Here is a 22059-nt window from a genome sequence, read left to right on the forward strand (position 1 = left end):
TAAATTCATTAATTAAATAAAAAAATAATAATCATTCACATGGCTAATTGAGAGCAGAATAGATTTGTCTAAAAATTGGGATTGAGGGTGTGGTTTTTTAGGGGAAATCACCTACTACACAGCAAACAGCTTTGAAAAGGTCACTCAACAGACATTGCAGGTCTCCAAAGAGGTTTGGGGCCACAATACTGATGGGACTTTCCTCCTTAGTCCTCTCACACATACTAGTTAAGTCTCCTCTCTTTAGATTAGCTCTCTGCCTCTCAAGAACTAGAGTAACATATTCCTCTACCTTTTCTACTATATATCTTGTCACCCTGGGGATCTTACAAAGCAAGATTTTCCCCAAACACATTTCTCTGCCCTAAAAGAATTCTGATGCCAGATGTTAGGATAATGACGTTTTGCCACCGCCTTACAATTAGAAGGGTCTCCCTGAAGCCATTTTCTTTCCTTCTTTTAATTTAGACGATATTAGACATCTTACATCTGAGAGAATTTCAGAGCACACTGTCCTTCCTCTCTGGCCTGGATCTAGAGGCAAACTTTTTCTGTAATGAACTGGATAGTGAATATTTTATGTTTTTCAAGCCATATGGTCTTCGTCACTTCTTAACTCAGCTGTTATAACACATATGCAATCATAAATCATCTGTTAACCAGTGAGCATGGCTGTGTTCCAATAAAACTTTATTTACAAAAACAAGCGGTGACTGAAGTTTTCCATCCCATAATCACAAAGAAAGCAGATAGCAACCTTGAGGAAAACAAGTAGAGAAGGCTCCAGGCTAAAATTCAGTCTCCTTCGCTTAGTATATGTGGCCATTTATTACTTGCCTCATTTGTCTTGCTTATTCCTAGAGCAGTCCCCACCTACCTGGCTCAGGCATAAATGTCCTTCTTTTGAACTTTCTTTGCACCCTGTTAGCGTACCTTTTAGAGTGCTCACTTCATTCTGTGTCTGTTATTTACCAGACTGAGTTCTTCAAGACTAGAGATGCCTTATTCCTCCTTTTGTGTGCCTAGAAGAATGCCTGATACATTGTCGGTACTCAATTTCAGTGTGTTGAAATAGTTCCTGTTCGCTGTTTCCTGCGTTTGCCCAGGTTTCTGTGTCAGCAAGTGCCCCTGAGATATGTGGGAGGTAGGCTGATCTCTCTTTGGAATGTGTGGCCCAGCACCCCCCGGGACAAGGAGTTGGGGGAGATCTTGGGCAATAAACACAAACGAGTCATCAGTCAATTATATGTTTTTAGTGGACTTTTCGCAATCATTTGATCTGCCCTCAGCTGTTGATAGGAGCTATTATGATTCCATACCTGAACAAGAAAAATAGATTTGGTGGCTTATCTGGCGTCACACTGTCAGTCCGGAGACCACCAGCCTGAGGCTCTTTTTGCTGTGTCTCCTGAAAGGCACCTGTGCATCAGTTTTTATGAAAAATACTTTATAAAGATGTGATTGGTTTCATCCTGTCAAAGGCAGGGAGTAGACAAAAGAAACTTCTCCTGGTTTCGTGTTCTGTATATTATTGTTCTCTTGAGTAAGTATACTGTACTTTATATAGTAGCCGTGTTCTGAAGAGGTAGCATATTTAGAATTTTGGCAGTTAGATTATATGTTAAGTGTACCAGAGGAGCATGTTATTTAAAATCATATTGTAGTCTCTATCCTCTTTAACATGAAAATTTTTCTGGGATGTATACAGAATGCAAATTCAGGTTTTCGTTACATCAAGTGTACTTTAAGGACACACCAGCTCTCGGGGTACAGTTCTCTACAGGATTCAGTGTGCCTGTTCAAGAAAAAAAAATCATGTCAGAAAATCATCTCTAGGGGAGAGAGGGGAAACTGTTGTCAGTGTGTCTTTGTGTGTTATCTTAGCTCCCACAATACTTTGCTCCCCATGGAATCTTTGTAGGCATTTGGGGAAGAGGAAGTCTTTCTAACATGAGGTAGGCCCCATGCTGCCCACCAAGAGCCAGCCCAGAAGTCACCTTGGAGCCAAGTGGCTGCTGAGTTCCCCTTCACTTGTCGTAGGTATCTTCCCCAGGAACCTTGGAATCGAATATTCAGGGCTGCGTTTCCACTCACGTATCATGGGTATTATCTCTCCTGTTTGAAGTTTTCTTCTTTCTCACACAACCTTCCTTCTAGCACTTGTCAGGAGGACCCTAGGTCTGGTCCGTTCAGCAAGTTTGTTGTGAGAAACACAAATTATAAGTCGGTCCCACAATCTAGCCAATATCATTCCTATAAAAGTCAGTTCACCTATTTTAATTCCATGTAACATGTCTTTGCTGACTAACTGCTGGAAATCTAGCTTATGCTAGCCCATGCTGTGGAGTGGTCAGAGGAGAAAACATGATCCCCATCCTTGGGGAGCTCCCCATCTACATGGGAGATGAGGCTCTTATCACAGGAATTAGTGAGAAAGGCAAGAATATATAAAACAACTCTCACCAAGAATAAGCATGATATGAACTGGTTTGCTAATGACACTACTCCCGTAGTGGGAACAAGTGGGGCATTCATCCTTCACCAGGCTCTTCATTTGTACTCTCTTTGAGTGTTTGGGGGTAATCCTTTCTGCCTAAGAGACTATAATGGCCACCTCAGGATCATTTGATTGAATGTTAGCTTATGATTCTCACTTGAAGATTCCCTTCCCGTGAACAACTCATCCACTTGAATTACTTCTACGTTTGCTGCTAGAGAACTGGGTATGTTGGTATGTTTTAACAAGGGTAAACAGAGTCCTACTTTATCTTAATAAATCTCACTCTGAAGGTCTTTCCTGAAAGTCTGCATTCGTTCTGCTCTTGTAATGTTATCTGTTCTCTGTCCAATTAACTCACTCTGTGGCCTTGGACAAGTTTTCACTTTGACCCATTTGGATTTTTCTAGTCTTTCTCAACTACCATTGCAATAAAGAAAGACTGGTCAGAAATTTGACCTAGCCTCAGGCAAATACTTAACCCAGAGACCAAATCAATGAGGATTTTCAAAAATAAACAGCCATGGCCTCCTGGGAAGCGCCAGCCATCAAACGACCTCTACCTCTTGTCTACCTTGCACTTTTCAGCAAGTTGCTTTTCCTGTCTGGGTCTTGGTCCTCCATACCCCCTGACCCCCATGAAATCAGAATCATAATTGGAGTCCTGTCCTTTCCTACTTGTCCAAATTTCTGTGTAATAACCAATAATCACAAAATTTACTATTTTTATTAACCTATGTAGCTTATAAGCTGTCGTGCCAACTACCCCATCAGTTTAGTTCTTCTAGTGTGATGAATACCATAAACAAATAGCTCTGTGTTTGAGGACAAAGCATCATTAATGACTGGTTGAGTTTTCTTTTAATTGATGTAGCCCTAACATTTATCAGTGTATTCTATTCTATAAATACCTAACACTCCCCTGTTCTACCAGTTTAACAATAAAATGCCCCAAAACATAATGTCTTGTCTGTCTCTTGAAAATGATTATCTAGTTTACAAAAAGATCATTTGTATGAATAAATCGAGAATATGATCATTAATAAGCAGTTAGCATCCAGGGAGTGAATTCTAGGATATGCTGTTAAGCAAAATGCAAGAGTATTTATAGTATGTTCCCCTTCGTGTGAGAAAGAAGAGCGCATAAGAAAATGCGCATGTATCTTCCCATTGTGCAAAAGAAATAAAAGAAGGCTAAACCGAAACTAGATTGGTTACCCGCAAGAGGTGAGTAGGAAAGATGTAGGAAGAAGAGGGGAGAAGAGAACAGGTTAGTTGGGATGAGGGGGGAGCCATACTTCTGACATAGCTCTGATGCATTCCCTAAAATAAATTAATAATTAAAATCAACTAGAATGTACGGGGGGATCCAAAATGCAACACGACCACTGAAAAACAAATCTAACTGAATTATGAAAGAAAAATATAACCACACTGAAAGGAATGAGTAAGAAAAGAACTAACCCAAATAATTTAGAAACCAGTATTTTGACTGGAAAGCCTAAAGACAAAACATACAAATACTATACTCTAGTTACTGAATTTGTTTCTCACAGGGGTATAGATTAACAATTCTGAAACTGCTTTATACTAGGATTGAACAAATACAAATGACCCTTGAACAACGTGGGGGTTAGGGGGGCCGACCCCCCACTCAATCAAAAATCCACGTTTAACTTTTGATTCCCCAAAAACTTAGTTGTCCCTTGGTATCTGCAGGGGATTGGTTCCAGGACCCCTGTGGATACCAGAATCCACGATGCTCAAGTGCCCTATATAAAACGCCATAGATCAGTGCATACAGTCAGCTCTCCACATCCACGTACTCCCAGCTGCAGATCGAAAACAGTACAGGTATTTATGGGAAAAAAATTCTGTGTGTAAGTCGACCCATGCAGTTCAAACCCGTGTTGTTCAAGGTCAACTGTAGGTAAAATATATTATAGATAATGAGAGCCAGGTTTCTCACTGTCAGAGAAAGAAGTGATAAATTAGGAAAGAGGGAAGGCTAAGAACCTGTGGTGTTGGACTGGAAATGGAGACATCACATGTGAACTCATGGCTTTAATATACACATACAAATAGATACAGAAGTAAATATGGATGTGTTTGTATGTGCAAGTCAGTAAACATACATATATTTCTTAGCTCTGTCGACTGCGAGGGCCTAAAAGCAATTATGCCTCGGCAGAAATGAACATGCTCAGTGCCCAGATCTCGGTTTCTAAAAACCATTCTCCACTTAAAAGAACTTGGAGAAGTGACTGATTCCAGAGCAGCGTCAGGAAAGCTACAAGATGAGCTTGGAACATCTTCTAGTGCCAGAAAGTAAGGGAGTATTCTAAAAAGGATAAGGGGAGGTCCTGAAAATACACAAGAGAGCCAATCTGAAGGAGTCCCTAATGACCGAGCTGGAACACTTTGAACAACAAAATGAATAATGATTGTATTAGATTATAACCCATGAAATAAAATAAATATCCATGAGATCATACTGATATAAATAATTGGACAAATAAATAAATGGAAGAGAAGGGACAGCCCTTTTCCTTACAGAAGGATTCCAATTAATAACTACAGAAAGAATGAGGGAAATAGTCAAACACCACAGTAAATATTCTTTCAGGCATGGTCCACCGATAGACATTAAAAGTTAGGGGACAAAGTCTAAGGAGAAACAGGATATTTACATAGTCTCAAAGTATAGCTCCCCAAAGAAATATATTAACTACAAAGATAAAAATAGTAACTTTGCAGTGGAGAAACTCATCAGCCATCACCTTAACCGAGTGATCGTGATCGAGGTTAATATCACCAATAATGAGATAGATGGACATAATGTACACCTGACAGGATGCGCTAAGAAGGACACAATATCACTTTGGCAGTATTTTTACAAAAAAATACATACCCTCAATCCAGAGTTTCTTAACCTCGACACTATGGACATTTTGGGTCAAGTAATTGTGGGGGACTGTCCCGAGTATTGTAGGGTGTTTAACAGCATCCTTGGCTTCTACCCACGAGATGCCCATAGAATCACCACCACCACTACCCCCAGCCTTGTTACAGCCAAAAATGTCTCCGGACATTGCCAAATGACCCCTGGGAGGCAAGATCTCCGCTGGTTCAGAGTTACTGCCTCAATCTAACCAGGGGAAAATATTGGGCAGACCGAAGTTGAGGGACATTCTACAGAATAAATGATCAAAAGTGGACTATTCATAAATATCAAGGTCTGGAAAGATAAAAATGATGAACTGCAACAGATTGGAAGAGACTAAGGAACATGCTAAATTGCAATGTGGGAGTCTGGCTGGATTGGATCAGAAAAAGGACATTAGTGGAAAATATGGTAAAATTGGAATAAAGTCATAATTTAGTTAATAGTATTATACCAATGTTAATTTCTTGGTTATGATCATTGTACTATGGTAATGTAAAATGTGAATATTAGAGAAGCTGGGTGAAGGGTATAGAGGACTGTAAACTATTTTTGCAATGTTTATGTAAATCTAAAATTGCTTCAAATTAAAATTTTAAATCTGCCTCTGCTGTTAATAAAATGCAGGCAGATTTCCATATTGAACTATATGACATAGATATAAGCATAACTGGCATTTGATATTTCTGAGATTATTCCCATCAACTTTCAGGCATTCTCTAATAATCAGAATGAACTTAGAGTACACTGTGCACACGTGTGCGTGTGTGAGTGTGTGTGTGTGTGTGTGTAGTTTATACCACAATTTATATTTGCTATTTAAATTTTCTTATAAGTGGAAAACTTTGCAAAATATTTAGTTGATAGTTCAAAAGGAGGAGTAGTTAGTTAGTCATTTAATAGCATTTAACTCATTTGGCTTGGATTACAGTTATTCATGTTTTTCTTTTATTCTGTATGAGGGGAAACCATTTCTTTTAATATCACTTGAAAGGGCCAGCCTTGTTCCTTGTACAATTAGATACTTTAAAAACATTTGCTTAATTCAGTGGGTTTATATCTACACTACGAAAACCCGAGACAAGCATATATGTTTTATTATTCATATTTCAAATTCTGTGAGTAAATATTAGAAGAGGTTACTTTACTTGAACTTTTTAAACTTATGAAGGTTATAATTTTTATGCAATTCTTAAGAAACAAATACAGTGAACATAGTGCAGGCACAAAATGTGGTTCTGTAAATTCTATCAGAAGTGATCACATGCAGAATCAAGAATTTTAACAATGTTCTGATGCAGAAGAAAGTACTCATCAAGAGCCAACAACAAGGAAACCCACAACTACTAAGGATACCTGGTCATGGGAAACAATGAACTGTCCTTATGGTTGTGTTAGCAGGTGACCCAGCCCATCCAGGCCTCACCAGCCAGACCATGCCCTTGGCTATGGACCCTCCTGACCAGCCCATGTGCACACTGATCTTCTCTCATAAGGAGACTGATGCTCAGCTGAAACTTCCATTACAAGTGCTTCTTTGTACACATAGACCATTTAACGCTATTCCAGGCACACAGTCATCACTCAGCACTTGGCTGAAGTCACAAACTAATCCCAACACATAGAGTAGATGGAATTCTGGAGGTACAGAAGACCGTAGAAAGTGCTAATCAAGGTAAGGGTGTGGGTAATACCCAGGTGCACCATTAAACACTAAATCATATTGTAAAAAAGCTAGTTCTTTTTAGTCTTTGTGATGACAAAGAGAACATCTCATTATGGAGCTAGTATTTATCTTGTATTTATGGCAAGCAAGAGTGGTTTCCCATTTATAATAGTGATGTAAAATGTTCTTTTACATTTTTCTTATGATCAAAACATGAATCAATACAAAGAAAAAATGTTAAGTAAATACGAGGTCGGACAATTAAGTTCACGAACTCATCCTAGAAAAAGTGCTACGTACCTCATTACTGAATATCACTATGGTCTCCTTCAAAGTACTCCCGTTGGGAAGTTATGCACCAACACCAGAATCTAGTGCACCCTTCAAAGCAATTTTAGAACTAATTTTCTGGAATTGCCATCAGAGCTGTCGTCGTATTACCCTTGATGTCCTGAATGTCATCAAAATGTCTTCCTGTCAATATTTCTTTTATCTTTGGGTAAAGAAAGAAGTCATTGGGGGCCAGATCAGGTGAGTAAGGAGGGTGTTCCAATACAGTTATTTGTTTACTGGCTAAAAACTCCCTCACAGACAGTGCCCTGTGAGCTGGTGTGTTGTCGTGATGCAAGAGCCATGAATTAATTGTTGGCAAACAGTTCAGGTCATTTTCATCTAACTTTTCAATGCAGCCTTCTCAGCACTTCTAAATAGTAAACTTGGTTAACTATTTGTCCAGTTGGTACAAATTCATAATGAATAATCCCTCTGATATCAAAAAAGGTTAGCAATATCGTTTTGACTCTTGATTTGGACTGACGGAACTTTTTTCGTTCTGGAGACTTGGCTGACTTCCATTGTACACTTTGACACTTTGTTTCAGGATCATATTTGGTACACCCATGTTTCATCACCAGTGATAACACGGCCCAAAACATCGTCTTGCCTCTCCAAAAGGTCTTGGCAAACTTCGACTCTCCTTTGCTTTCAATCAGTGAGCTCCTTCGAGACCATTTTTGCACACACCTTTCTCTGCCAAGATTGTCAGTTAAGATTTTCATAACCATTTCTCTATTGATGTTTACTTGGTCTGCTATGATTCTCACAGTCAGCCGATGATTTTGACGCACAATTCGATGAATTTTTGCAATGTTTTTGTCAGTTCTGCTCGTAACTGGCTGCCCTGACCTCTCTTCATCAGTGACGCATTCTCTCCCCTCAGAAAAACGTTTAATCTATTTGTACACTGCCAACTTCTTCGTGGCATTATCCCCGTAAACTTGGACTAACATGGCCCTGATTTCACTTCTACTCTTGCCAAGTTTAACAAGAAATTTAATGTTTGTTCGTTGCTCTAATTCAAGCTCAGACATTCTTGCGATGGCACACAGAAACACGCAACAGTAATGAACGCCACTCAGCAAGACACCACCACACGTCGGCATGAACACAGCTATGAGACACTGATATACCAAGGTTATGAAACCTTACCGAGCTGTTTGTACAGTTCTGCCAATGTAAGCGCATGGTGGCAAGTTCACCAACTTAATTGTCGCAACTCGTACATTTCCTAGCTCTTTCTGCTGAAGAGGCTTAATTCCCTACAGATTGTCCCCCAGTAGCAATTTAAAAAGACTCTCCAGTAGCAATGAGCACATATAGCACCCAAATCTTGATCTCTAATAACATTTCCACTGAAAGAAACCAGAGCTCATCAGAGAGATGGCTGGTTGCAAGGCTGGGGCACAGTATATGCAAGATGAGCCTGCAACACCTCATTATTCCAAAAAATAAGGAAGTGCTCAAAAAAATGATGGGGGCATGTCACAAGGACATGGGATCCAGTTGAAGGGGCTCCTATTTGCCAAATCTGGGACAATTTGAGCATCCAAATAATTAGGTATAATAATGAATATAAGGCATTGAAAAAACGGAAAACCATGAGTCCATACCAATAATAAATAGATAAATGAATGGGGAAGAAGGGAGAGCACTTGCCTGTGGTAGAATGCTGGGTCACAAATGATAAACGTGGAGAGAAGGAGGGAGTTGGAATATAATCAGTTTGCAGCTATCATAGTAAAGACTGAATCGGACAAGAGTACTCGACGGATGCTAAATCTAAGGGGAAATTTTAATTGGGAGAATTTTATGTGCATGGTCTTAAGTTCTCTCCTCAGTTGTTTACTAGTTGCAAAGGAAAACATACCACCTAGACATGGAAAAATCAGATAGCATCTTGACTGGGTGACCAAAATTAGTATCACCAATGAGACAAATGAACATTGTATACCTCCCAATGTGATACCCTGAGGACACAGCATCACTTATGTGGTATTCTGGCCAGAAATGCATGTCTTAAATGTTGTTATGAGAAAGCATGAAAAAAAAACAAAACTAGGATAAAAAAAAGAGGCAGCAAACTATATTCTTCAAAAATGTCAATATCGTATAAGAAAGAGAAACCTGTGGAAATAGTCTAGATTAAAGGAGACTAAATAGACAACTAAATGTAATACCTAATCCTAAACTATATGTTATAGTAGATCCCCCCCACAAAAAAAAGACTATATAGGACATTATTGGGTCAATTCATAAAATTCGAATATAGACAGTTATTAATATTGAATTTACTAAAGTTGAAAACTATACTGTGGTTATGTAAGAGAATATCCCTAATTCTTAGGAACACTGAATTATTTAGGGATAAAAGGCCATGATATGTGCACTTTACTCTCAAGAAACTCAAAAAAGTAATATCACATGTGCACGTGTGTGAAAAGAGAGAGAGAGAGAGAACACAAATGATGGAGTGTGTGAGTAAAACGTGGACAAAGGATCTAGGTGGAGGGTATATAGTATTCTCTACACTATGCTTATTCTTTCAACTTTCTGATAAGCTTGAAGTTATTTCCCAATGGAAAAAATGTTTAATGAAAAAGAATGCGACTGTTAGTGATGACAGAGGCTCTGCATCCCGGGAGACATTTTATTAAGACCTGACAAGGCCATTGTCAGTGGAGAACCAGGCTGGGGTGGCGGGTGGAGGGGTGTGGTGTGATTCCCCTGTGAAATTCATAGTCCAGAAATCCAAGTGCTGTGTTGATAAATAGTTCTACTGGTTGACTTGGCCTCTTTATGCTAACACTGTTCTGTGGAATCCAAAAGAACTGTGCCCCCAGGCAGCTAACTTAGTTAGGTCCCCCCCAGACTCCATCTCTCTCAGAGGAGACCCCGAGATCTAGGTATCGGCCAGTGTGGGAAGAATATAGACCCAGTGTGATCCCCAGGCTCATACTGGTTGAGCTTAATGGAGGTGTGTGGGTTCCATGCCTCCAAGTGGGATAAATTAGGTAGCTTGTCACCCCAGAGCTCTTAGGCTCAGTACTGGCAGCAAGATAAAAACAGAAAACCTTCGAGCTAAGTCATGAATTATCTTCCACACCCCGTTGGTGATTTACCCACGTTGCATCAGCCAGGAAGACGTGGTGTTCTCTGCAATAAATCAGAAAATACTGACACTATTCATTCCGTCACAGAAATTAAGAATTCATTAATAGAGAAGGTAGTTTCATTCAATGCCATGTGTATGTCCACATCTGAAAAGCAGTACCTAACATAGTTTTAAGAAGTCAGGTTTTCAAATTTTTCTAATTAAACTTATTTGTTATTCATTCAGTTTTCTTCTGTTAGTCCCTTAGGGTACAAACAGTAAAAGGCTCCCCAAGGTTCTCCAACATTTTCTGAGAAAGAACTTCCATTAAGAAAATGCTATCTCCTTTTCCATAATTTTGCCCTGGGATTTATGTGTGGGGGGGAGAAGGGGGGTGGGGAGCATAACCTTATATGTAAAGCTCAGGACTAGAAGAACTTCTGAACAAGGAACTCTGAGCGCCCACTGCGCTCCCTGGGAGCGAGTAAAGAGGCACTAGCTCCAGTGGTCTTTGGACACGATGGACAGAGATCCCGACGTGAGAAGAGGAAGTCAGGAAATTCTCCTCTGAAGGAGAGCTCTGTGAGGCCTCGGGACGGCAGAAGGAAGCGGTAGAAGCCCTTTCACTTGCCAACTCAAACAGGCAAGACTTCAAGAGGCCTGAGAGGGCCCTTTGGGGCCATGCTGGTCCAGACCAACCGACGTGTCTGTCTGCCTCGTTCCCCTCGCCTCTCATCTCCAGCATCCCTCTCTTGGCTGAGGGTGTAGGGGCTTTTCTCAGTTTTAGGCTTGGGACGGCAGCCAATTCCCATCCTGCCTGAGGAAGTTCATAACAGCTATTCTAAGAGAATGGATGGAAGTGGGGGCTTGGCCAAGCAGGGCAGGGCCCACACTGCCTGTTTGCCCAGCTGCACAGTGAAGACAGACGGGGGAAGGCGTGCCTGGAGCCCAGGCTTTGGCACTGGATTGGAGTCCAGGCTTCTGTGCCTTTGTTCTGCGCAGAGAGACAGCCATCTACTTATGTCCTTATCTCTTGGAAAAGGAGAAGTGGGGAAATGTCTGGAGTCCAAAAACGTGTATATGTCTCTCATTACTGGAGATTTTTTAGAGGGTCCCTCTTTCTAGGCAGTGACGTGAGTCTGGGACGGTGCCCCTTCTAGAAGCTTATGCAGGGGAGCGAACAGCTTCCATTTCATCACCCCGACCTTTGAAATGCACTGACTTTATTTATTTATTTATTTATTTACTTTTTTAGCTAAATTTTTTTAAATATTTGTTAGAGTGATACCTGAGGCTAAAACTGGCTGGGAAGGAAAGCCTTTGACAAAATTTAGTTTCTCTAAGTCAAAATTTCCCTCAGTCTGAGAACTCAGTTGACCCTCAGAAAACTCTCCTTATCTTCTCATAAATACACATCTAGTTTTTGGCACTCCTCTCTAGCACTCGTAACCCCAGTTCCAGGCTCTGCGTCCTTAGTCATGGGCCGTTTTGCAGTCCTGGCCCCCACGGCCCTGGTTTCCATCTGCTCAGCCAGTGTCCAGCATGCATTTCCTCATGCTCGTGCTCCATGACCCATCTGTGCCTTGGTTCAGTGTTTTTGTATTGTCTGTGTCGTGTTGGTGTGTGGGCTGGGTATGTGTACGTGTCAGCTGGGTAGCTTGGGCAAAGTCCATGCAGCAAGTCATGAACGTAGTACTTGAAAAAGGTACTTGACCTTTTGACCTCAGAGCTCATACGATTGCATATGTGGCACAGGACCACGTCCACCTTTTTGTGTTCATTGTTGAATTCTGAGCTGCTGGAATGGTACTTGACACATGGCAGGCTTTCAATAAGTATTTATTAAATTAGTGATTATTATGATAGTCTTGTGTTATGCTTCAGTCCCATGTTAGTTTCTGGTCAGACCTCAGAGCTAACTGCTAGCGTGTAGTCTTAGCAACATACAGTGATTATGGCTGAGATGGCTGAGCTCTAATGATGACTCGTTTATTTTCTTAGTTGCGTTACAATCTGTAACCATTCTTTCTCTTATTACATTTGTGTTTCTATTTTCCAACACTACTCTTAGCTGATAATGAAGGATGCTAGGGGTTTCTGAGGGGTTTGTCTTGTCTGTCTGATTAATCCCTGGAGTGTGGATTTGGATATTTTACAGCTCTTGGATCTCTTCATCCAGTGGGATTGGTCAACCTACCTTGCCGACTATGGGCAGCCCAACTGCAAGTACCTCCGCGTAAACCCAGTGACAGCTCTGACCCTGCTTGAGAAGTGAGTACCCAGTCCCGTGGTCTGTGTCGCAAAGTGGAGAAATGGGATTGGCGATGGGGGCGGGATATAGAGGGTAGTGTCATCTGTGCCAGCACCTCCAAAAGATAGCAGAGAGGCCCTGCTCTCGAGGTTGCCGTGCGTACTATCAGCAGTCTCCATCACACATTCAGCAGGCCAGTCTTCTGGTAGCGTCTTACTCCATGAACCCATGAGCAAGGCCAAGTACGGGTCAGTTGGACTCTGAAGTTACCCCAGAGCTTAATGGGCAACATATCTTTAACGAGAGACGACAAGGAAAGAAGATGCCTTAGTTGGGGGCTCAGGCCAGCCTGGTGAGCAGTGTCTGGCCGCGACCATCTGGGGTGTGATGATGGATAGAACAGCCTCTCAGAACAGATGGCGTCTCCGTTCCTAGCAGAGAAGTTCCCGGACTTCCTGAAACCTTCCCCAGCCGCCCGCCCCCGTCGCCCCCCGCCCCGCCAGATTGAGCTTTATTGTGCTGACTGGCCCAAGAAAGCTATGTTGGAGAAGATGTCTGATTTTTGCCATAGGTCATCACTACTTGGCAAAAGCTGCCACCACTGAGATTGGGTTAGGCAGCTCCACAATCTCGCAGCTTACCAGTACGTCACCTACGTGCTGCCATTTGCTGTGCACTGCAGAGTGGCTCTGGCTTTTGCTAACCCAGTGGAGAGCTCGCAGGCCAGAACCCAGGAAGGGAAGCTTTTTCTTGTCTTCAAACTAGTTCACTCCCAGTTTCTTAGAAGCCTCTTAGATGAGTATCCTGCATCTAGTAATGTAGCAAGTCTACCTATGGCCAGTCAAGCAGGCCTCACCTCCTAGGAAGGCAAAGATCAGAGTCTAAGTCAGAATGGAGCCTGAAGCAGACGGAGAGGCTAAGGTGTACCCCTCCTACTATGCATATGGTAGGGGGATAGAAGAAGAGGGGATGGAAAATGGGCAAGAGCAGGATGCAGAGGTATGTGTCTGGAGCCAAGAAAATAAGAGCCCAGAGTGCAACTTTATCCAGAACAAGACAGAGACTGACGTTTCCATTTTAACTTTGTTTCCCATGGTTCTCTTTTTCAATTACCTTCCTCCCTAGGATATCTAGAGAGTAAGTATTTTATCCACTTGGGCCTTTTCCATCACTTTGAGGCAAGTCCTTCTGGTTTCCTCATTGACACTAATGATTACACTAAACCCCTACCACGTGAGTTGTCCCCACCCTGACATACTAATCTACTAAACCAGCCTGGTGCCAAGTGGCTGGCTGCCTCCCTCTGTCCTTGGTCCTTGGAGTGACCCTTGGCTCGCCAATTCCTTTGGGGCTGGGAGTGGTGGCAGGGATTTTCCCCCAGCAGTGCCAGGTAAAGGGTTTCTCACTCAGCTTCCTAACACAGGCAAAAGTCTCGCTAGTGCAGGGCCTGAAATTCAGCCCTGACAGAAGGCAGCTCCTCATCAGTCTCCCCTACCTCCTGGTGGTGAGGCCCATGCCTTTAAGTTCTGGAACCTATGTCTCCCGTGAAAGCCTTTTTATTATTACAGGCAAGACCTAATCCCAGAGTTCTCAGTACCCAGCTGAAATGGGGGACATTTTGGCTTTTGAGTTGGTGCTTAGATATCATATTCATTATGTGTCCAAATGGGCTCTGGGATTTCCTTTCAGCCAGTTACCTCTCTCAACAGTCCCTTACTCATCGGTTGCTGAGACTCTCTAGATCCGAGAAGTACTGGCTTATTGACTTCCTGTGGATCAACAACAGGGTAAAATAATCAGCCTCTCTGAAGCACACTGGAGACCGAGCCAGTAACAAAGCCATGTCCTTACCCTTAGCAATCAGCAGGGTTTAAAAGCTGCATTCCAAACATAGTTGAGCCAAAGGCCACCCAGATCACTAAAATCTGTATTTCCCAGCCTCATAGGAATCAGTCCCTTTACCTGACCCATGCCTGCTTTCCCCATAGCCAGCTCTACCACCGCAGCCTGGCACTCTCTCTTTTACAGCCTGGCACTCCTTACTACAGACAATCATGGAAAGACCCAAAGACCTCATGAGGACATTCAGGAAAGAGAAGAGGCCCTCGGGTCATTGAGAGGTGCCATAGCCAAAGCAGATGAGGATCCTGGGCTTACAGACTGGGATGGGAGGTGGGGAGGGTTCTCCTTTGTTTGGAGAGCATTCTAGAGTACAAACCAGCATGCTACCGTCAGCCCTCTGGACACTGGAGTTTATCTTTCAAATAATCCCAACTCGAGGCTTAAATGGCTAAGATACCCTAGCCTCTGAGACTCAGAGACTACCCTCTGCCCTTTATCCTACCTTCCTGGAGCAGCTTCCCTGTGGGAGCTGAAAACCAGCTCAAGCTGCCCGTCTCTGGGCTGATGTGAGGAATCCTGAAACTAATGATCACACAGGGCATTAAGTGAAGTGTTCTATAAATGTAGGAAGTGGTTTTCTTCTGTCTGTCTTTTTGTTTCATTTTGTGTTATTTTTGTTTAGATTTACAGCATATCTAAGGCAAGAAAGAGTCCTTCTCTGGGGTAAATAATCGAAACCCCGGCCAGTCCCATAAGCACAACTGTGCAATTCATGTGCAAATGACCAAACGCCATAATCATCACAGCCTTGAGGACCCTTGTGCTTTCTTTTCAACCTAAACCTTGAAACCTCAGTTCCTCTCCTTCGGTCCTCCCCTCCCAGCACAGGCCTCCTCCTGTGGGTGGTTGTACCTTATGTGCAGTAATTCCAGCCTGCAGGTCCTTAAGCTTAGCTCAGAGAGAGAAGCCTCAGTTCGTTTGTGGCTGTCACTGTCAGCCAGAGCCATACAGCTCTGGTGCTCATCTGAGCCTTCTTCCTACATGGATATAAATGCCCTTGTGGGGTCTCTGGCCTTGTGACCCACTGGCCTCTAATCTGCCCCTCTGCACAGGGCCACCCCACAGGAAACAATGGCCAGGATTGGCAGGAGGCCCCGGGAAGTCTGCCTGGGAGTGGTTTACTCCTCAGGGGCAGGTTCCTTCCCTCCGCTCTTCTAGGGGGTCTCTGTGCAGCCCAGGGAGTTGTGAGGTCAGAGAGATGGCCCAGCTTCTGGCGAATGATGGTGACAAGCAGCCTATCCCGACCGCAGGGAGACATCAGTCTGGGCAGTGTTCTCAGTTCTCTAACACTAGAACTAGCTGTGGGCTGGAGGGCTGGTGTACAGAGGCTGGCGCCAAAGTTAACAGTTACCAGCAGATGTCAGGGCTCATGGGTCCTCTGCAGGGAGTAAGATTCCTGGGTTCTGTCTCCACGGCTTGGGCAGACCGAGGTTTCTGTGACAATCTCAGCCTGGCCTTAACTTTCTTGATCCGTGCCTCCCAGGTGTCTCTCCATCTGACAGAACAGCCCATGGTTTGTGCTCTAGGAATATGCCGTCTCTGGCACTTTAGAGGGACTTAGTGATAGAAAGTTTTCCAAAGGTCTGAGGATATAGAAGCGTTGGCGAAGTCAGGAGTTTCTCTTGGTTTATGCAGTGAGCGGATGGCCCAACCTTTGTCACCTGCTCTCCTCGGCACCGTGCCCTCTGCTACCTCACCGCCTCTGGGTCCTTACTCTGAGACAAAAGAAAAGAGATCAGTCAAGCTCTTAGTTTTATCAGGGATGGGAAATCCTAACCACCTACAATGAGGTGTAGAATTATACAGGGGCTTTGGTATTCATGTCCTCTTGGGGTTGCTGGTTAAGAGGCTTTTTCTGCTTTACTTTTCAGTTACCAGGTCTGGGGTCCCAGCAGGGTTAAGCAGGCTTAGGAGGTAGTAAGTAGATCCTAGACATTCTGTAAGAGCCCGTTGACCATCATTGCCGTAGCACGTCCCAGGTACCTGTAACAGGTGCATATCCGGAGATAGAAGGGAGTGAGGTAGGTAGGGTGGGTATGGGCGATAAAGGGGTTGGCCCCTCTGTGGCTGGCTCTCGACTGTTTCCAGTGGCTGAATGTGAGAGGGCAGTGGGGGCCAGCAGGGCAATGGGCGGATTCTGCACTCTCGGCCCTGGGGGGCAGCTGAGGTGCACCTTGCCATCCTCCCTCCTTCCCCTTCCACACACTTGGCTCTCTTTCCTTCTCTCTCTGTTCAGGATGAAGGACACCAGCCGCAAGAACAACATGTTTGCACAGTTTCGGAAAAATGAGCGAGACAAGCAGAAACTGATCGACACTGTGGCCAAGCAGCTCCGGGCGCTCATCAGCACTCACCACTCATGAAGGCCCGCGGGCCGCACCCGCCCGGGCTGGCCCTGCACTTGTGCATTCTTCTGCAAAGAGAGAAAATGTATTTTTTTAATAACCTCTGTACAGTATTCGCATAACCTTTCCCGATAGTAAAAGAGGCACAAGAATCAGCAAGCATATGAGATATTGCTAGGCTGGGACTCAGGGCAAGTGATTACTATACTCTGTGTTACCCTGGAAATGGTGGTGTCATGAGTCCCAGTGCGATGGACCACCTTTCATCCACGGCTCTAGAGCTGAAGTCTGGGGCTCAGGGACTACAGGGCCAACATGGGTACTTGGCACTGGGAGGTAAGGTGAGCAGGCAGAAGGACCACACGGTATATGCCATCCTCTCCTGGCTCCCCCATTCACCACACAGGTGAGGCTGACTCTTCCTGACACAAAGAAAGGGCCTGCAAAACACTACTATTTCCTACGCGAAAGACCAGCGCATAGTTCTGGGGCTTCATCTCCTCAGTCCACTGACTTTCATTAGCTGGTTGGTGAACAAGGCATGTGGCAAGATGACAGCTTCACTCCAGTCCCCCAAGAATGGCAGTTTCTTTAGCTTCGATCTTACCCAATGCTTTTACTGCTAGTTTTCCTGGAGCAGGATAGAGCTGAGTATGCAGTAGTAAAAATTGGGCCCCATCAGTAATGGAGGTGGCTCCCACAGCAGAAGGCCCGTGTGGATGGACTCAGAGCCTCAGCTCCTCCCCATTCAGCTCATTTCATTCTTTCAGGGTCAGGGCAGTTGGTTCAAGTCATAGGTCAACAGTTAATTCCATGGGTCCTCACAGACAGCCTCAGACTTGGCCCCCTCCAGCAATGTCATTGGCATAAGTCAGATTCCAGAAGCCTAAAAATGGCCCTTACTTTACCCTTAGGTAAAACCTGAAGATTACTTGAGATTATTCCTTTGTGTTTTAAAACCAGCTTTCTGGCCACCACCTTCATCTTTAAAGGAAATGTCATCAATTCTGCACTGTGGGGGCAGCCACAATTGGACTGGATGCCTGGAGCGGTAGAGCCACTGTCACTCTGAAGTAGACAGGCCAGCCATGCCTGGTGGCGTGTTGCCTCGGGCCCAGCCGCCCCTCACTGAGTCATAGCCTGGATGCGAAGCTCTTGCTCAAGCCCAAGGCTTCCATCCTCTTCTGAGACCCCCACAACGATCTTTTGGCCCTGCCTGAGAAAAACTGTCTATGATCTGATTCCCGCAACTCTGGAGTTGGCGTAGCTGGGGGACTGTGTCCCTGTCCCAGAGACTTATTGCAAGCGCTTTGCTATAAGGTCAGTCAGAGGAATCTGCACTTGAAGACACTTCAGGAAGATGCTGTGAGGACTACTGGCCAGAGTATAATTGTGCATCACCCAACAATGACAAATAAGCCACACAGGCATTTCCAGCTTGGATTAGTGGGCGGAGACACTCATCAAACAGAACACTGCCTTTGTCAGCTACTGAGTTGCTTCTGGGGAGGGCAGTGCTTCCTTTTCCATTCCCCACCGCTTACCCCCCTTATCCCACCACCACCTGAAAACCGCAGGAAGGAGAATACGCACTGAGATATACAGCCTTCCTCAGAGCTAGAGACTGGGCTGCCTGTGAGCTCTGTACACGCCTTCTGAGTCTCATACTGGGGGCTCCGTGGTGGGCCCAGGGTCTTAAGATGAGGGTCAGCATAAGATAAATGCTGCTACCCAGAACTTCCAAAACCAAGGGAAGGCAAGGGCCAATGGGAATAAGACCCAAGATGCCATCTCCCAAGCCCTGGATTTTATTGAAAAAGAGCAAGAAATGATTACACTAATCTGAAGTCCTACTGCTTAAAAGGGGCCCCAAACACCCTCCCTCACTAGTCCCCAGTTTGCAGCAAGATCCCTTCAGCTTTGAGCACTGAGACTTTGAAGTGGGGCTGGAGTGAACCTTAAGTATGTCACAATTGTTATCTTTTTGTCATCGTTGCTGGTCTGGTCTTGCATTTGTTCCCTGGAAGAAAACTGTGCTAGAGACGAAAAAGTGAAGAGGGCAGAGGAATGAAAGACACTCTGCACCTTGCTCACACAAGTCCCTCTAAAGAAAAAGCCTATTCAAGCTCAAGACTCATAAGGGTAGGGCTTGCGGTAGCTCTCTCCTTCCCTCTCAGTCTGCCTGCCGTCTTCCCCAGCAAAACCAACATGCTGCTACTGAGCTGTCTGTACAGACACTCTTGGTGGGCGGGGAAAGGTCAAACACAGGGACCAGCAATGTCCAAGCTGTTTGAATCGGTGAAGTAGGATTTTTCAGTTTTGTTTGTAGGCCTGTAGCTGGGCCAGCCCTTGAGAAGACCTGTGCGTTGCTTGTGTGCCCTGCCCCTCAGACTCCTCTAAGATCTGGCCTCAAATGGCCAGAGATGTAGAAGTGCCCTGGGAGCCTCAATAAGAGGCTGAGAACATGGGTGACGGGAAGCCGAGCAGCTTCTCGTCTTGGCCAAGTTTTTGGGGAAACCGGGTCTGTGTTCCTGAAGTGACAGTCTGTTTTGGGACCCTAGTGCGTTTCGGTAGTAATATAGTCAGCTTGCATGCTTTTAACAGTCACAGGAAAGTCTCTTTGAGGTGACTGTTAATGAAGCTGTTGGTTGGTGGGAAAGAACAGGACCTGGAAACTGGAACCAGCAGAGTCCCCCGGCAAAGGGAGCATAAAGCTTCCGTGGAGCAGCCCCCGGTGTTTGCGTTGCGTGCCGGGCCTAACGGCCTCCCAGGCCTAAAAGCCAGCCTAGCTTCCCTGCACACTTGACATGTGCTTGCTCAGCAAGTCCCAGACCCGGGGCCTTTTATCCCCAAGGTTGGCATTGGCCATGACCTTCCTCATAAGGCCCCTGAGCACACTCCCTGGGGCCTGCTGCAGAAAGCCCCCTACCTTAGCCTCCCTTCCCCCAGGGCTCTGCTCTTGGCTGCTTCAATTGCCTCTTTTTTTGTTTTTTTTCTTTGTATCTTTTTTTTTTATTTGCCTGTGTTTGCAATTACTTTTCACTAATGTATTGGAAATGGCCTTTTTATTTTGCACATTTATGGAGGAAATTTAGGAGAGTCCATTTTTAACTCTAAAGGGAATTTTTTTCTTTAAAACTCACTAGTAAAGCTACTGATGCAGACGGGCCTCATGGTTAGTGGAAACCCTCCTGTGTGGAAAGAGCATGTTTATTCCTCCTGTACATTTTCCTCTTTTAACTGCTATTAAACGAGAGCCTATGTACCTGTTTCAAAAGCCACGGTGTTGTCTCATGGTCTTTTGTTCTCCCGCCCCTTTTGCACAGTGTGGCTATGGTTGGTGAACTGGATGACAGACATTGCGCCCCCCTCAACTGGACTGAGGACTGCAGCAGGCAAAGCCTGCCGGGGAGGAGAAAGCCTGTCGGCCAGACAAGGCAGGGAGCTCTTGGAAACATCTCGAACTACTGGGTTAGGTTTTCCTGTCTACACAATTAACACTGGAGTCATCGAGAGGAAGAACTTTTGAAATGCCTGATATATGTGCACTACCAGGCTAGGCAACCTGGGACCCAGTGTATTTAGAACACCCGCCCTGCCATGGAAAGGTTCCCAGTCAAGACAGCATGATGTAGAAATGTCTAGAACAAAGCCAGGCTGAGGGAAGGGGGAAAGAGCCTATTTTAGAGCTCAGTAGGGGAGAGGGATAGGAGTGGATCTGGTCGGGGAAGATAGCAAAGAGAAAGCAGGATGTTAGTTCGCTGGGCCTTAAAGAAATTAAATTCAAACTCTGTTAAGCTATGGGACTAGTTGAGGCACAGATCACATTAGAGTGAAAAGTTGGAGTGAGTCTGGTACGTGCTGGGAGGACCGTGAAGAACCTGGTATGCACATCTGGCACCATGGTGAGTGAGGCCAGAAATAGTGTAACAGCACCCAGCTTGCTTGCCCCTGGGCTGCCATAGAAGCCATGGGAATAGCATGGAAAAAATTTCTGCAGTAACACATCTGACTACTGCAGCTGGGCTTTGATGCTGGAGACCCGGGCTTCAATCCCCCACTGACTAGCTGGATGAACTTGAACAGTTAACTCCCGAAATCTCACCATCCTCATCAATGAAAGCAGAGCAGTAGCCCCTCATGTACAGCGCAGTTGTCGTGACGTGGAAACGAGCTGTGGGTGGTCAGAATGCTTAGCCAGTACCTAGACCGAGCACATGCGTTCAGGCCTTTCCCTTCCTCACCTCCATTCCATAACATACCTCATGGCCGAGCGCTGGGCAGAAGTGTCAGAGCCTCTCTGCCTCCCGGCTTTCCCTCCCAAACCCAGCACAGGGTTAATGGGAGGGGGGTGCCTCCTATACCTGAAACGGAGGTACAGGCCCTTCAAGTCAGCCAGCCGACTGCCGGGCTCAGAGCTAGTCCTTCAGGTGGAGTCTGTTCCTCCATTCCACGTGGAAACTTCTCTGCTCTCATTTTGGTTCCAAAACTTATACCTCCATCTAGAATTCAGCAACTCTTAACCAGGGGTCCCCGAGCCCTTAGAATGTGAGTGTGTGCTCAGGTTTACATCCACCCACTTTTCTGCATAGAAGATGCATGGTTTTTATCAATGTCTAAGAAAGATTGAAGATTGAAGTACTGAACACGAACCAAATCTCTGGAAATGTAGATCTCCCAGTGAGGGAAAACCAGAAGTTTTCAGCAGTTACTTCCTCTCCCTGCCTCATATAGTTGTGGCAGGAAATTTTTCAAGACCTGGAGCTCTGCCACCCACCTTTTTCAGGAGCTCCCACAGAAACGCAAAAGATCCTTCCTAGCTTTCTTTCCCCAAGACAAGTTAGGGTTCTGAGGGGGGCATGAGACTCTGCACTTCTGAGCATACAGGCCTTTCCAGCTGTTACTGAGATTGCAAATAAGAGGGCCCAGGACAGAGGCTTGAGCCTGTCAAAGCCAAGCTAAAGCCCGCTCACCTCAGGACATTTCCCAAAGCTTCTGAATACTGCCTGGTGCAATGTCTCACC

The 22059-nt window shown here is 44.8% G+C and overlaps 1 protein-coding gene across 3 annotated transcripts in view; it reads left to right on the forward strand.

Moving 5' to 3' along the window:
* Positions 1–20310, forward strand: part of EXOC6B (exocyst complex component 6B) — a 584188-nt gene extending 563878 nt beyond the window's left edge. The window contains exons 21-23 of one of the 3 annotated variants that reach the window (XM_033124336.1): positions 12696–12808; positions 13914–13925; positions 16927–20310. In XM_033124336.1, the coding sequence (XP_032980227.1) occupies positions 12696–12808; positions 13914–13925; positions 16927–17053 (252 nt within the window). In that variant the 3' untranslated portion in view covers positions 17054–20310. Of the gene's footprint in view, positions 1–12695; positions 12809–13913; positions 13926–14816; positions 15021–16926 lie in introns of those variants that run through there. The other 2 variants (XM_033124335.1, XM_033124337.1) reach the window with 2 other exon arrangements.
* The last annotated feature ends 1749 nt before the right edge of the window (positions 20311–22059 follow it).

This window comes from Rhinolophus ferrumequinum, chromosome 13, assembly GCF_004115265.2.
Source record: "Rhinolophus ferrumequinum isolate MPI-CBG mRhiFer1 chromosome 13, mRhiFer1_v1.p, whole genome shotgun sequence".
Lineage (NCBI taxonomy): Eukaryota > Metazoa > Chordata > Mammalia > Chiroptera > Rhinolophidae > Rhinolophus > Rhinolophus ferrumequinum.